Source organism: Adiantum capillus-veneris, chromosome 1, assembly GCF_014529385.1.
Source record: "Adiantum capillus-veneris isolate H3 chromosome 1, ASM1452938v2, whole genome shotgun sequence".
In the NCBI taxonomy this organism is placed as follows: Eukaryota; Viridiplantae; Streptophyta; class Polypodiopsida; order Polypodiales; family Pteridaceae; genus Adiantum; species Adiantum capillus-veneris.
Window position 1 is genome coordinate 99,396,586 of NC_140931.1, and position 13,605 is coordinate 99,410,190.

The 13,605-nt window shown below is 46.4% G+C and overlaps 1 protein-coding gene across 1 annotated transcript in view; it reads left to right on the forward strand.

Annotated features, from left to right (window-relative positions):
* Window positions 1-1,821: 1,821 nt before the first annotated feature.
* LOC147465250 (uncharacterized) overlaps window positions 1,822-13,605 on the forward strand; it is a 56,109-nt gene continuing 44,325 nt past the window's right edge. The window contains exon 1 of the mRNA XM_086519081.1: window positions 1,822-2,119. Coding sequence (XP_086375207.1) covers window positions 1,994-2,119 — 126 coding nt within the window. The 5' untranslated portion in view covers window positions 1,822-1,993. The remainder of the gene's footprint in view (window positions 2,120-13,605) is intronic.

A 13,605-nucleotide genomic window follows, 5' to 3' on the forward strand; every position in this document is an offset into this window, starting at 1 on the left:
ACTGTGTTGCACTGCAAGGAAGACTGTGGTTTAAATATACACCTTGTCCTTGACCTTGCAGACCTCCGGGTCACACTGTGAGGAGAGTTATGTCTTTTAAGCTTTTCACTTTAAATTACTTACCGCAATTTAGGTATTTTATGTTTATGTCTTGATATCATTTATGTTTATGACATTTTCATGCAGGTTATTATGACATTTAGATCTTTTTATCTTTATGTCTTGATGTCATTTATGTTTATGACATTTTCATGCATTAACATTTATATTTACTTCTCTAATGTGCTTTTCAAAATTTCACCCATGGTAGAGACAAAGCTGTCACGTTTTCATCATAAAGCAGTTATTGACGCTCTAGTACTATATCTATATCATGCTATAGAGGATCATTTATGACGAGCATTCAATCTGCTTGCGTCAAAGTTTGAGGACTTCATTGCAGAGCTTGTGAGACATTGTTTCACCAAGATTGAGGCTTCATTTTCTTGGATGCAATTTGTCCCGATCATGCTGACAAATGGAGTCATGCATGTAACAATCAAGCAACTCCTAGGACAGATTGTCAGGACATTCGAGAGCATTCAATGTCCTGAGATTAAGACTGTCCCAAGGATTTTGGATCGAATGCAACTAATTTCATAGCTACATTCAAAGCTTAAGGGAAAAAGCAGACATGAAGACTCCTCCAAACATCCAAGGACTGAAGAGGAAGGTCCAGCTGCTCATGAAGCACTTGTTGAATCTGTAGCCCAAACTACAGGAACAGTCACATCTTCTACATGTCCCTCTATCATAGAGGCAATTACTCTGGATGAACCCCCCCCCCCTCAAATCCTTCACTTGCTTGGCGAAATTTCACTTTTTCACCTACAAGCTCTCCAACTCGACGAAGGGTGCTTTGCTGTTGGGAAACAGTCAAAGTGATACATCCAAAATTCAAGGATGCAGCGTACGCATCCAATATTTACAAGATCACGCCTCACAAAAAATCTCCTACATAAATGGCACTAGAAGAGGGCACTGCAATGACTACTCAACATCGTGGTATGATCCTTGCAAAAGCCCTTGTGCATCATAGTGTGAAGCCAATGCTTATCTTCAGAATGTGGAACGGTGGTCACCTAGAGCAGTGGATACAAGCATACCACCATGATGGGGGCAAACCAGCTATAAGAGAGTTCCAATAAACCTCTGGATCTTTGGAGTTGTTTATTGAGAATATTTTACCAATAACTAATGCCCTCTTACAAACGTTGAAATTTTTGCACAGCCATGCTCGCAACATAATGATACACTTCGGCGCCAAGGGTGTGTATGCCGACATTGCTGACTGTTGCAAACACCAAAGAGACATTTCCTTGCTTACTGCAGCTAAGCCTAGAAGCAAGAGCACAACAAGAAAGGGATTATCCATGGACCACTCTTGAAAACATTAGCACAAACCCCCCTTCCTTTGACTAAAGCCTCTGATGCATATAGCTTATGTTGGATTCTTAAACTCTTGATTTTGTGTATTCCACAGCCTCCTGAACATGAAAAAAAAACTTTTTTGCGCAATGTATTACAATATCAATTCCACACTCCACCTGCCTCTCCCATACCCTCCCCATCTCCACACACACACACACACACAACGCAAAGGACATGTTACTTCACAATATTAGATACATTCGAGGGGTTTATTGTGTTTCTCCTTCCAACGACTTTCAAGTTCACAACACAAGAGCATCTTGAAAGATTCCCTTTCGTTTTTTTTTTCCTTTCTTTTAATAGTGTGTCTTGGGGGCATATATTCTTTGTGCGGTGTGCAATAATAGTTCTCCTTGTGTGCGTACTCGAGGTTTCAAGTGTGCCAAGTAGTACTGAAAGCTCACGGAATTTGAATTTTGACGAGAGCAGGCGTACATTCTACCATGTCTCTGCGGTCATGCAGTAGCCATGGATTAGGGTTTCCATGTTAAATTTTCGGTACTGAGGCAAAGCGACAGAGGCCATGGCGAGGCTAATCACTGCAGAGGAGGTACTAGCTGCCCTTCTTGATAGTCTTGTGAACCCAGTTCTTTCAAAGGTTCGGCCCTATGGGGGCGCCAAAGCAGCTGAGCGGGGCATTTCTTACCAGGTTCCTTTTCTTTGTCCAATTCTTCTTGCAGACGGTGGCTTGTTGTTTTTTTTTTTGTGTGAGAGTTGATGGTGCATGACCGCTCTTTGCGTGAACGCTAGGTGCTGACATTTCATATGTTTACAACATTCACATCCACCGTTAGCATTTCATGCATTTAGCTATGCAACATTTCTGCATTTTTTGAATTAGGAATGAAAAGTGCTTCAATCTGTTCCAATGCCTTAGCCTAAATCTTTCAAACTGGTGGAACTATATTTCCTTGGGAAAATATATGAGGTCCATACTCTTGGATTGAGCAAATTATATTGCTTGATGCTCCTGGCAGAGTAGTGAGCAAATTATATTGCTTGATCCTCCTTGATAGGCTATCTTTTCTATGGGAGTAAAGAGAGTCTACATGGGCCAAGGCCCTTCAGACCCAATCAGTGTGCAAATTTATACTGATCCATCTCGTTCTCAAGGAGTAGGATACGGCCAATGCAATGCAAAACACACGTCACTCTAGGAAGAAACTTCATCTGAAACAAATCCGCAAGCTCACCACCCAGATAGAAGCAATAACCCTGAAAATGTCACCCCTTGCTTCATTGCTATATTCCTTCACAATGCTCCCCAGGTGCAAGTACAGAGTGCTCACCTAAGACTTGAGTTCCACTTTGTGAACTACAAAGTCACTTCACCCTCACATACAATTGTGGTACTTAGGCCTCCTTACAGGTTCTGATGAAAAGCAATCCAAGAGCACATGTGGGGTATCTTAGCTAAAGAGCGGGGCTCCTGAAGAAAGCAGTTTGAATCTCTTTCCGACTGGCTTTGAGTTTGCGTTAACCTGAAAAGCAAGCCTTTGCTTCTGTTTGTGCTGTGCTTTTGCTTGCGATCTCTAAATTTTGGCTTTTGTTATTGATTTTTAAGTCATGATTTGCTGCTGTTCCACGTGCACATTTGTGCATTGCTGTAGCACTAGTAGTGCAACGCGGCGCCTGCCACCTCCACATATGTTATATGTACCCCTTTACCACAGATTGGCCCTTGAACGAGGCGCATTTGGTGGTATTTCTTTTTTCTTGTTGATCAAGCAGATAGAGGACAATTGTTATCTTACTCAGAGGGACCTCTCTCGAGTCTCAACATTTGAATTACAACTGGCACACTGGGACTCATTTGTATCTCTTGGTTGCTAAAAGCAACTTACAAAGCAGTAGGCATATGGGGGAAAAAAAGTGGGCTTTTGGGGGGCAGATTTGGGGCTGTTCGGGGAACATATTTGGTGCAGTTTGAGGGCAGGTTAGGGGGCAGTTTTGGGGTTGTTTAGGAGTTTATTTGGGACTAAGCTGAATGGAGGTAATTCAAGTCTTACTTGAGGTGGACCGTTCCGGCCCCATTCCCGTTCCGCCCCCCCCTCCTCCCTGTTCCCGTCCCGTTCCGTTCCCGTTCCCGTTCCGTGTAACTATGCTTCATTACCCCTTAGTATCTAAGGCAGTATCCTTCGATATCTCAGTAGTACCAAGCATCTGCATCAAGTACCCATTAGCATCTCAACATCTCAGCATTTAGTCATTGTATCAGCATTTGTGCAAGTAATAAAAAGCAAGTATTGGCTCTGGCAACAGAGCAAGGGGGCCCTTGAGGGTGGTTGGGACCCGACATGCAGTATTAGATTCACCAGTTTGTAAACTTGTTGGTCTCATGGGTCATTTTGGCCTTTTGTAGACGCTAATATATCATTTCACCTCTCTCTCTCTCTCTCTCTCTCTCTCTCTCTCTCTCTCTCTCTCTCTCTCTGTGCTCCCCCTCGTGCTCTCCCTTGTTGCCTGCTCCCACCTTGCGCTGCTCCCCCTGCTCCTGCCTCCCCCTCCCGCCCCCCTGCCTCGCTGCTCCCCCTTGCGCTCTCCCCTGCCTGCTCCCGCCTCGTGCTGCTCCCCCTCACGCTCTCCCCTGCTCATGCCCTCGCGCTGCTCCTGACTCCCCCGCTCTCGCTCCCGCTCCCACTGCTACCCACGCGCTCTCCCTCCCCCCCCCCCCCGCTCCCGCCTTGCGCTGCTCCTGACTCCCCAGCTCCCGCTCCCACTGCTACCCACGCGCTCTCCCTCCCCCCCCCCCCCCCCCCCCCCCCCCCCCCCGCCTTGCGCTGCCCTCCTGCTCCCGCCTTGCGCTGCTCCTGACTCCCCCGCTCCCGCTCCCACTGCTACCCACGCGCTCTCCCCCCCCCCCCACCGTCACTCTAGGAAGAAACTTCATCTGAAACAAATCCGCAAGCTCACCACCCAGATAGAAGCAATAACCCTGAAAATGGCACCCCTTGCTTCATTGCTATATTCCTTCACAATGCTCCCCAGGTGCAAGTACCGAGTGCTCACCTAAGACTTGAGTTCCACTTTGTGAACTACAAAGTCACTTCACCCTCACATACAATTGTGGTACTTAGGCCTCCTTACAGGTTCTGATGAAAAGCAATCCAAGAGCACATGTGGGGTATCTTAGCTAAAGAGCGGGGCTCCTGAAGAAAGCAGTTTGAATCTCTTTCCGACTGGCTTTGAGTTTGCGTTAACCTGAAAAGCAAGCCTTTGCTTCTGTTTGTGCTGTGCTTTTGCTTGCGATCTCTAAATTTTGGCTTTTGTTATTGATTTTTAAGTCATGATTTGCTGCTGTTCCACGTGCACATTTCTTGTGCATTGCTGTAGCACTAGTAGTGCAACGCGGCGCCTGCCACCTCCACATATGTTATATGTACCCCTTTACCACAGATTGGCCCTTGAACGAGGCGCATTTGGTGGTATTTCTTTTTTCTTGTTGATCAAGCAGATAGAGGACAATTGTTATCTTACTCAGAGGGACCTCTCTCGAGTCTCAACATTTGAATTACAACTGGCACACTGGGACTCATTTGTATCTCTTGGTTGCTAAAAGCAACTTACAAAGCAGTAGGCATATGGGGCAAAAAAAGTGGGCTTTTGGGGGGCAGATTTGGGGCTGTTCGGGGAACATATTTGGTGCAGTTTGAGGGCAGGTTAGGGGGCAGATTTGGGGGCAGTTTTGGGGTTGTTTAGGAGTTTATTTGGGACTAAGCTGAATGGAGGTAATTCAAGTCTTACTTGAGGTGGACCGTTCCGGCCCCGTTCCCGTTCCGCCCCCCCCTCCTCCCTGTTCCCGTCCCGTTCCGTTCCCGTTCCCGTTCCGTGTAACTATGCTTCATTACCCCTTAGTATCTAAGGCAGTATCCTTCGATATCTCAGTAGTACCAAGCATCTGCATCAAGTACCCATTAGCATCTCAACATCTCAGCATTTAGTCATTGTATCAGCATTTGTGCAAGTAATAAAAAGCAAGTATTGGCTCTGGCAACAGAGCAAGGGGGCCCTTGAGGGTGGTTGGGACCCGACATGCAGTATTAGATTCACCAGTTTGTAACTTGTTGGTCTCATGGGTCATTTTGGCCTTTTGTAGACGCTAATATATCATTTCACCTCTCTCTCTCTCTCTCTCTCTCTCTCTCTCTCTCTCTCTCTCTCTCTCTCTCTCTCTCCCCCTCGTGCTGCTCCCCCTCACGCTCTCCCCTGCTCATGCCCTCGCGCTGCTCCTGACTCCCCCGCTCTCGCTCCCGCTCCCACTGCTACCCACGCGCTCTCCCTCCCCCCCCCCCCCCCCCGCCTTGCGCTGCTCCTGACTCCCCCGCTCCCGCTCCCACTGCTACCCACGCGCTCTCCTTCATTCCCCCCCCCCCCCCCCCCCCCCCCCACCGTCACTCTAGGAAGAAACTTCATCTGAAACAAATCCGCAAGCTCACCACCCAGATAGAAGCAATAACCCTGAAAATGGCACCCCTTGCTTCATTGCTATATTCCTTCACAATGCTCCCCAGGTGCAAGTACAGAGTGCTCACCTAAGACTTGAGTTCCACTTTGTGAACTACAAAGTCACTTCACCCTCACATACAATTGTGGTACTTAGGCCTCCTTACAGGTTCTGATGAAAAGCAATCCAAGAGCACATGTGGGGTATCTTAGCTAAAGAGCGGGGCTCCTGAAGAAAGCAGTTTGAATCTCTTTCCGATTGGCTTTGAGTTTGCGTTAACCTGAAAAGCAAGCCTTTGCTTCTGTTTGTGCTGTGCTTTTGCTTGCGATCTCTAAATTTTGGCTTTTGTTATTGATTTTTAAGTCATGATTTGCTGCTGTTCCACGTGCACATTTCTTGTGCATTGCTGTAGCACTAGTAGTGCAACGCGGCGCTTGCCACCTCCACATATGTTATATGTACCCCTTTACCACAGATTGGCCCTTGAACGAGGCGCATTTGGTGGTATTTCTTTTTTCTTGTTGATCAAGCAGATAGAGGACAATTGTTATCTTACTCAGAGGGACCTCTCTCGAGTCTCAACATTTGAATTACAACTGGCACACTGGGACTCATTTGTATCTCTTGGTTGCTAAAAGCAACTTACAAAGCAGTAGGCATATGGGGGAAAAAAAGTGGGCTTTTGGGGGGCAGATTTGGGGCTGTTCGGGGAACATATTTGGTGCAGTTTGAGGGCAGGTTAGGGGGCAGATTTGGGGGCAGTTTTGGGGTTGTTTAGGAGTTTATTTGGGACTAAGCTGAATGGAGGTAATTCAAGTCTTACTTGAGGTGGACCGTTCCGGCCCCGTTCCCGTTCCGCCCCCCCCTCCTCCCTGTTCCCGTCCCGTTCCGTTCCCGTTCCCGTTCCGGGTAACTATGCTTCATTACCCCTTAGTATCTAAGGCAATATCCTTCAATATCTCAGTAGTACCAAGCATCTGCATCAAGTACCCATTAGCATCTCAACATCTCAGCATTTAGTCATTGTATCAGCATTTGTGCAAGTAATAAAAAGCAAGTATTGGCTCTGGCAACAGAGCAAGGGGGCCCTTGAGGGTGGTTGGGACCCGACATGCAGTATTAGATTCACCAGTTTGTAACTTGTTGGTCTCATGGGTCATTTTGGCCTTTTGTAGACGCTAATATATCATTTCACCTCTCTCTCTCTCTCTCTCTCTCTCTCTCTCTCTCTCTCTCTCTCTCTCTCTCTCTCTCTCTCTGCTCTCCCCCGTGCTCTCCCTTGCTGCCTGCTCCCACCTTGCGCTGCTCCCCCTGCTCCTGCCTCCCCCTCCCGCCCCCCTGCCTCGCTGCTCCCCCTTGCGCTCTCCCCTGCCTGCTCCCGCCTCGTGCTGCTCCCCCTGCCTCGCTGCTCCCCCTCGTGCTCTCCCCTGCTCATGTCCTCGCGCTGCCCTCCTGCTCCCGCCTTGCGCTGCTCCTGACTCCCCCGCTCCCGCTCCCACTGCTACCCACGCGCTCCCCCCCCCCAACCCCCCCACCCAAACCCCCCACTCCCCCCCGCAGCCCCGCCCTCCCCTCGCGCCCCAGCCCAGCCCCCCCTCTTCGCGCTCTTGCAACACCCCCCCCCCCCCCCCCCCCCTCTGCCGGCCCGAGCGTAGAGAGAGTGGGGATGGATTTTAGGCGTAGAGAGGGCTGGGAAAGCTAGCGTAGAGAGAGAGAGAGTGTAAGGTGCAGCGGAAGTGAATGTTGAACTTTGCTCAAGCTAAGTGCTCCGAACTGTGCTCAAGGTTCCTTTTACTTAGGAAAGGGAGAGCCTTCCGTTCTTTAATGAGAGAGTGCAATGGACACAAACAAAGTGTGTGCGTCAAGGTGCATGAGATTGAGAGATAGTGTTAGGTGCAGCGGAATGAATGTTGTATTTCCTCAAGATTAGTGATCTTTATTGCTCAAGGTTCCTTTTAGTTCTTAGGGAAAGAGAGAGCCTTCTGTCTTATGGAGAGTGCTATGATCACGAACAAAGTGAGTGGATACTGTGCGTGCAAGTGAATGAGACTGAGAGAAGGAGAGAGAAGAGATAAGACACCCGAGAGGTTGTAAAACCCTCCTCCAAAGGCCTCACTCTCGTCGGCGAGAGTGGTCTACTTTGATTGCACAAAGGTGTACAATGCGTATGCAATGGATTGATGCAATGGGACTATGCCGATGACGACGACGGTGATGACGACGACGACTTAGGGCTGAAATCTGGGATCTTCTATTTGCTGAATTTCTTGGACTGTTTCGGTGACTGAAAATGACTGGTTTGGCTGCGTTTTCTTGGCTAAAGTTGGGGGAACTTCAGCAACCAATCTGGGTCGGTTCTGCTGCGATTCATCTGCTGAAAACTTGCGTTTTTCAAGGCTGAATTTTCTGATCAAAAACGCTGAGATGGCTGATCCAAAAACGCTGAACTGTGGCACCCTTTTGGCTGCGTTTTCAGGCTATTGTCGCATACTGAAAACGCTGGAAATTGCAAGGAATCCCAAGCTGGAAAACGCAAGGAATCCCAGGCTGGAAAACTCTGGAATATGCAGATCTGCTAGCGTTAGTAATCTGCTGATGTTGCTGAGCCAAAAACGCTGCAGGGGCTGAAGTGGCTAAGGGAAAAAACGCTAGACAATGGACTTGATGGCGATGCTGGGCTGTAGGGAAAAACGCCAAGGGAATGGAGATGGCGATGGTCTAATGCTGAGGGGGGGGGGGGGGGGGGGTACTGCTGAGAAGTTGCCTGTTGAGCGGGAAGCTCCTGCTGCCTCTTCTGCTGTTGAGTGCTAGCTTTGGGTTGCTTATATATTAACTTACCCAATTTGCCCTACTGAGTACCCAACAAAAATCACTTAATAAATAAGTGAAAATTGTCAAAAATATGGAAAATGGGATAAAGTCACTTGAAAAATCCCTTAACTGATTCTAATGGATTCTGAAGGGAATACTGATGATCATGCTGTGTGCAACCGGAGGATATGCATCTATTGCTAAGTGACTGGGCATGCACGGTCTACGAAGACTCACAAAAAGTGCCAGATCACTGCTAATCTAAACTGACTTGACTAACGAGAACCCTGCTATGGTGTAGCTTGTCCACGGACACATAGGGTTGGGATGTGTCACGTGACATCCCCTCCTTTTCAAAGTGAGGTATTGGTACCGAACTGTATGGCGTCGAGGGAGATCGCCAATAGCATCCACAATCCTGGAAGGGACTCTTCGCCGGCCCACTCTGATGTGTGGGTCGTGCGGTACTTGAACTTCATAAAGGTCTGCAACGTTTGCTTCTTTGGGTCGCGCCGAAAGCGACTCAAAGTCTTCTGTGGCTCCTTTTATGCTTCAACTTCGTGTAGAGTCGTGCTTCTTTCTTCTTCAAGAATCTCCATGGCTGAAAATACCTGAAACCACTTCCAACACAAAAACATGAACATACCTATTCCATGTAAAGTGAATGGAAAAAATCGTGTCTTCCTAAAAGACTGTGTGAACAAATAGACGGAGTGCCAAACCGTTCATCCCATACACGCAAACAATGAGATCGAATCTTGGGTTTCTGATCTAAATCAATCAAATGAGGCAATTCATAATGGAAATGCCTATGCTTGGTGCTCATACTTTCATGTCCTCTTTCTGCAACTGTGTCGTGCCAAGGAAGAGACATGGAATGTGACTTCCTAACATGCATACTGTTCAGCTTTTCATGAAAAATCAGCATACATTCGTGCTCATTCATGATGGAAATGGAAACGTGCTCAACGTACAATATGTCATGCCTAGGAAAAGGGATCACATAAAGACGTCGACTAAAATACAGGAAACGATCACGAATGAAACACTCGATCACTGTGTATGAATCAATCATGCGAACACATAATACTTCCTGTAAAGGTTCTGGAGACCTAGGCCTGAGAGCCAAGATCTATTCTTCCTGAAGGGGTTCTTTTGACCTAGGCTCAAGAGCCAAGATCGATCCTTTGTGATTGATCGAATCTACAACGAGGTTAGCTTCGCTAGAAAAAGCATCAACTAACACATCGTCCTTTTGAACAATCACATCATCGTCATGCAACTCATCTTGCTTGTGAGAAATCACATCTTGATCATGCAAATCATCTTGCTCATCATTATCATCCAAATCATCATGCTTAGCAATATCATTCAAATCATCATGCTTGTCATACAAATCATCATGCTTATCATTGTCGTTCAAAACATCATGCAAATCATTGTCAATCAAATCATCATCATGCTTCACACAATCATGCAAATCTTGTGTATCATGCTTTGGAGAAGAAGAGACTGAGAGAGTCTCCTTGTCACAAAGTGACGACGTGGCGGACAACAGAAACCCTAATTTCTGCCAGAAACCCTAATTTCCGGAAATCGCGGAGGCTATTATAATTTTTTTTTTTGGAAAATGAAGAGGGACGCGAATTTTGCTTTTTTTTTTATAAAAAAAGAGAAAAAGACTCTAAGAGAGAGAGAGAGAACTGATGCTTTTGATTTTAAAAGCTTTTGGGGCTCTGCTTTTGGGCATCCCTTGTAACCTTTAAATTAGTGGTGAGGGCCTCACTTCTCAGGGCATCTGGACGCAGAGTCTGAGAGTGAAACCCTAACCGCTCTCTTGTACTTTGATGATTGATTAATACAAAAAGAAATACCGAAAGGGGCGCCAGTCTTTGGGGCCAATATCTCTAGGCACGGAACTCCGCCGGGCCAGTGCAAATCTATTGTGATTTGTGAATTGTTTTGAAGTAGTTATTTGGTGCTGTCGCGGTTGATTCTTGACTTGGAGTGTCCAAGTCTGTTACAGTGGTATCAGAGCACGACCGATTTCTCTTCTACGGGAAATCCGATCCCCGAATTTTTTTTTTTCCGCGGCACCTATGGCTTTAGGCAATGATCAGTCGACTCCCTCTGCATCTGGAGATGTGGGCTAGGATCACAACGAAGATTCAGACAGAGAGTATGGCCCGCCTCGGCCTACTCAGGCGGAGCAAAGAGAGATGGAGCGTCGTCAATTGATTGGCGATGCAACAAAGATGATGCTCAATTTTGTCAAGGACCCGAAGATGACAAAATATATGAACCGGACCTCTTTGGAAGAGGTACAGATGGAGTGGCAGAGAACCACATCACCACTCCCGAAACCCGCTCTCAAGAAACCTTCTGCCTCCAAGAAATATACGGAGAAGGAACTATAGAACGTGGTTGATGCACGGATTGCTTAGCTTTTCGACGTGCAAAAGAAAGCCAAAAAGCACGGCAAAAAGGAGATGAAAGGCACTGACTTCCTGGGATATTTGGGTCGTCGGTCGACATTTGACAAGGCAAAGAAACAGAAGAAGCGTGTTCGATTTGAAGGAGTACCCAGTAGTTCTTCTTCTTCTTCTTCTTCTGACAATTCTTCTAGCTCCTCAGATTCGAGCGAAGAAGACAAAAAAGGTAAAAAGCGAAGCAAGAAGCAACGCTTTGGAAAGGGCAAGAGAAAGGCAAAGAAGGCTAAATCTCGCCTAGAGACTGACAGTTCTATTGAGGACTCGTCTACAGACAGCTCAGATTCCGATGACGGAAAGTTTTATGCGAACAAGAAGAATTTTTACAAAGCCAACCAATATGACTTTCTCGAAGATAAAAGCAAGAAAGTCCGAGAGTTTAAGGAAGGTGGCCACTCGATCAAGTTTGATACTTTTTAGGATACTCAGATGCTTTGAAGGCTGTCTCTTTTATACAGCAGTTTGACATCGCTTTCGCGGGAGGACGCTATTCAGAGCACTCCAAGATTCGGAGAGCTACCTCTTACCTTAAGGGGAATGCTCGTACTTGGTGGTCCACGCTTCTTTTAAACAAGAGTTTGCAGTTAAATGGCTGAAATTTGAAAAGCTTTTTATTTCTTCTTGGTTGACGCAAGAATATGAATGAGATATACGAGCTGCTTGGAACCATCTTCGGATAACCAAGAAAGACACAATCAATGCTTATTGTGAAAGATTTTGGAACTCTTTTCTACCCGCCTCTTCATTCAAGAAGATCTCGTTCAGAGAACAGATTGAGCGGTTTACCTTGGGTCTACCTACAGAGATCCGAGATCACTGCTTGGAACAGAAGTCAGCTTCTATTCAGGAGTTGATGAGTCATGCGAAGCGGGGCTTTGCCATTGATTGTGTCTTTCTTGGTTATCCGAAGATGGTTCCAAGCAGCTCGTATATCTCATTCATATTCTTGCGTCAACCAAGAAGAAATAAAAAGCTTTTCAAATTTCAGCCATTTAACTGCAAACTCTTGTTTAAAAGAAGCGTGAATGGCCTGAGAGCCAAGATCTATTCTTCCTGAAGGGGTTCTTTTGACCTAGGCTCAAGAGCCAAGATCGATCCTTTGTGATTGATCGAATCTACAACGAGGTTAGCTTCGCTAGAAAAAGCATCAACTAACACATCGTCCTTTTGAACAATCACATCATCGTCATGCAACTCATCTTGCTTGTGAGAAATCACATCTTGATCATGCAAATCATCTTGCTCATCATTATCATCCAAATCATCATGCTTAGCAATATCATTCAAATCATCATGCTTGTCATACAAATCATCATGCTTATCATTGTCGTTCAAAACATCATGCAAATCATTGTCAATCAAATCATCATCATGCTTCACACAATCATGCAAATCTTGTGTATCATGCTTTGGAGAAGAAGAGACTGAGAGAGTCTCCTTGTCACAAAGTGACGACGTGGCGGACAACAGAAACCCTAATTTCTGCCAGAAACCCTAATTTCCGGAAATCGCGGAGGCTATTATAATTTTTTTTTTTGGAAAATGAAGAGGGACGCGAATTTTGCTTTTTTTTTTATAAAAAAAGAGAAAAAGACTCTAAGAGAGAGAGAGAGAACTGATGCTTTTGATTTTAAAAGCTTTTGGGGCTCTGCTTTTGGGCATCCCTTGTAACCTTTAAATTAGTGGTGAGGGCCTCACTTCTCAGGGCATCTGGACGCAGAGTCTGAGAGTGAAACCCTAACCGCTCTCTTGTACTTTGATGATTGATTAATACAAAAAGAAATACCGAAAGGGGCGCCAGTCTTTGGGGCCAATATCTCTAGGCACGGAACTCCGCCGGGCCAGTGCAAATCTATTGTGATTTGTGAATTGTTTTGAAGTAGTTATTTGGTGCTGTCGCGGTTGATTCTTGACTTGGAGTGTCCAAGTCTGTTACAGTGGTATCAGAGCACGACCGATTTCTCTTCTACGGGAAATCCGATCCCCGAATTTTTTTTTTCCGCGGCACCTATGGCTTTAGGCAATGATCAGTCGACTCCCTCTGCATCTGGAGATGCGGGCTAGGATCACAACGAAGATTCAGACAGAGAGTATGGCCCGCCTCGGCCTACTCAGGCGGAGCAAAGAGAGATGGAGCGTCGTCAATTGATTGGCGATGCAACAAAGATGATGCTCAATTTTGTCAAGGACCCGAAGATGACAAAATATATGAACCGGACCTCTTTGGAAGAGGTACAGATGGAGTGGCAGAGAACCACATCACCACTCCCGAAACCCGCTCTCAAGAAACCTTCTGCCTCCAAGAAATATACGGAGAAGGAACTATAGAACGTGGTTGATGCACGGATTGCTTAGCTTTTCGACGTGCAAAAGAAAGCCAAAAAGCACGGC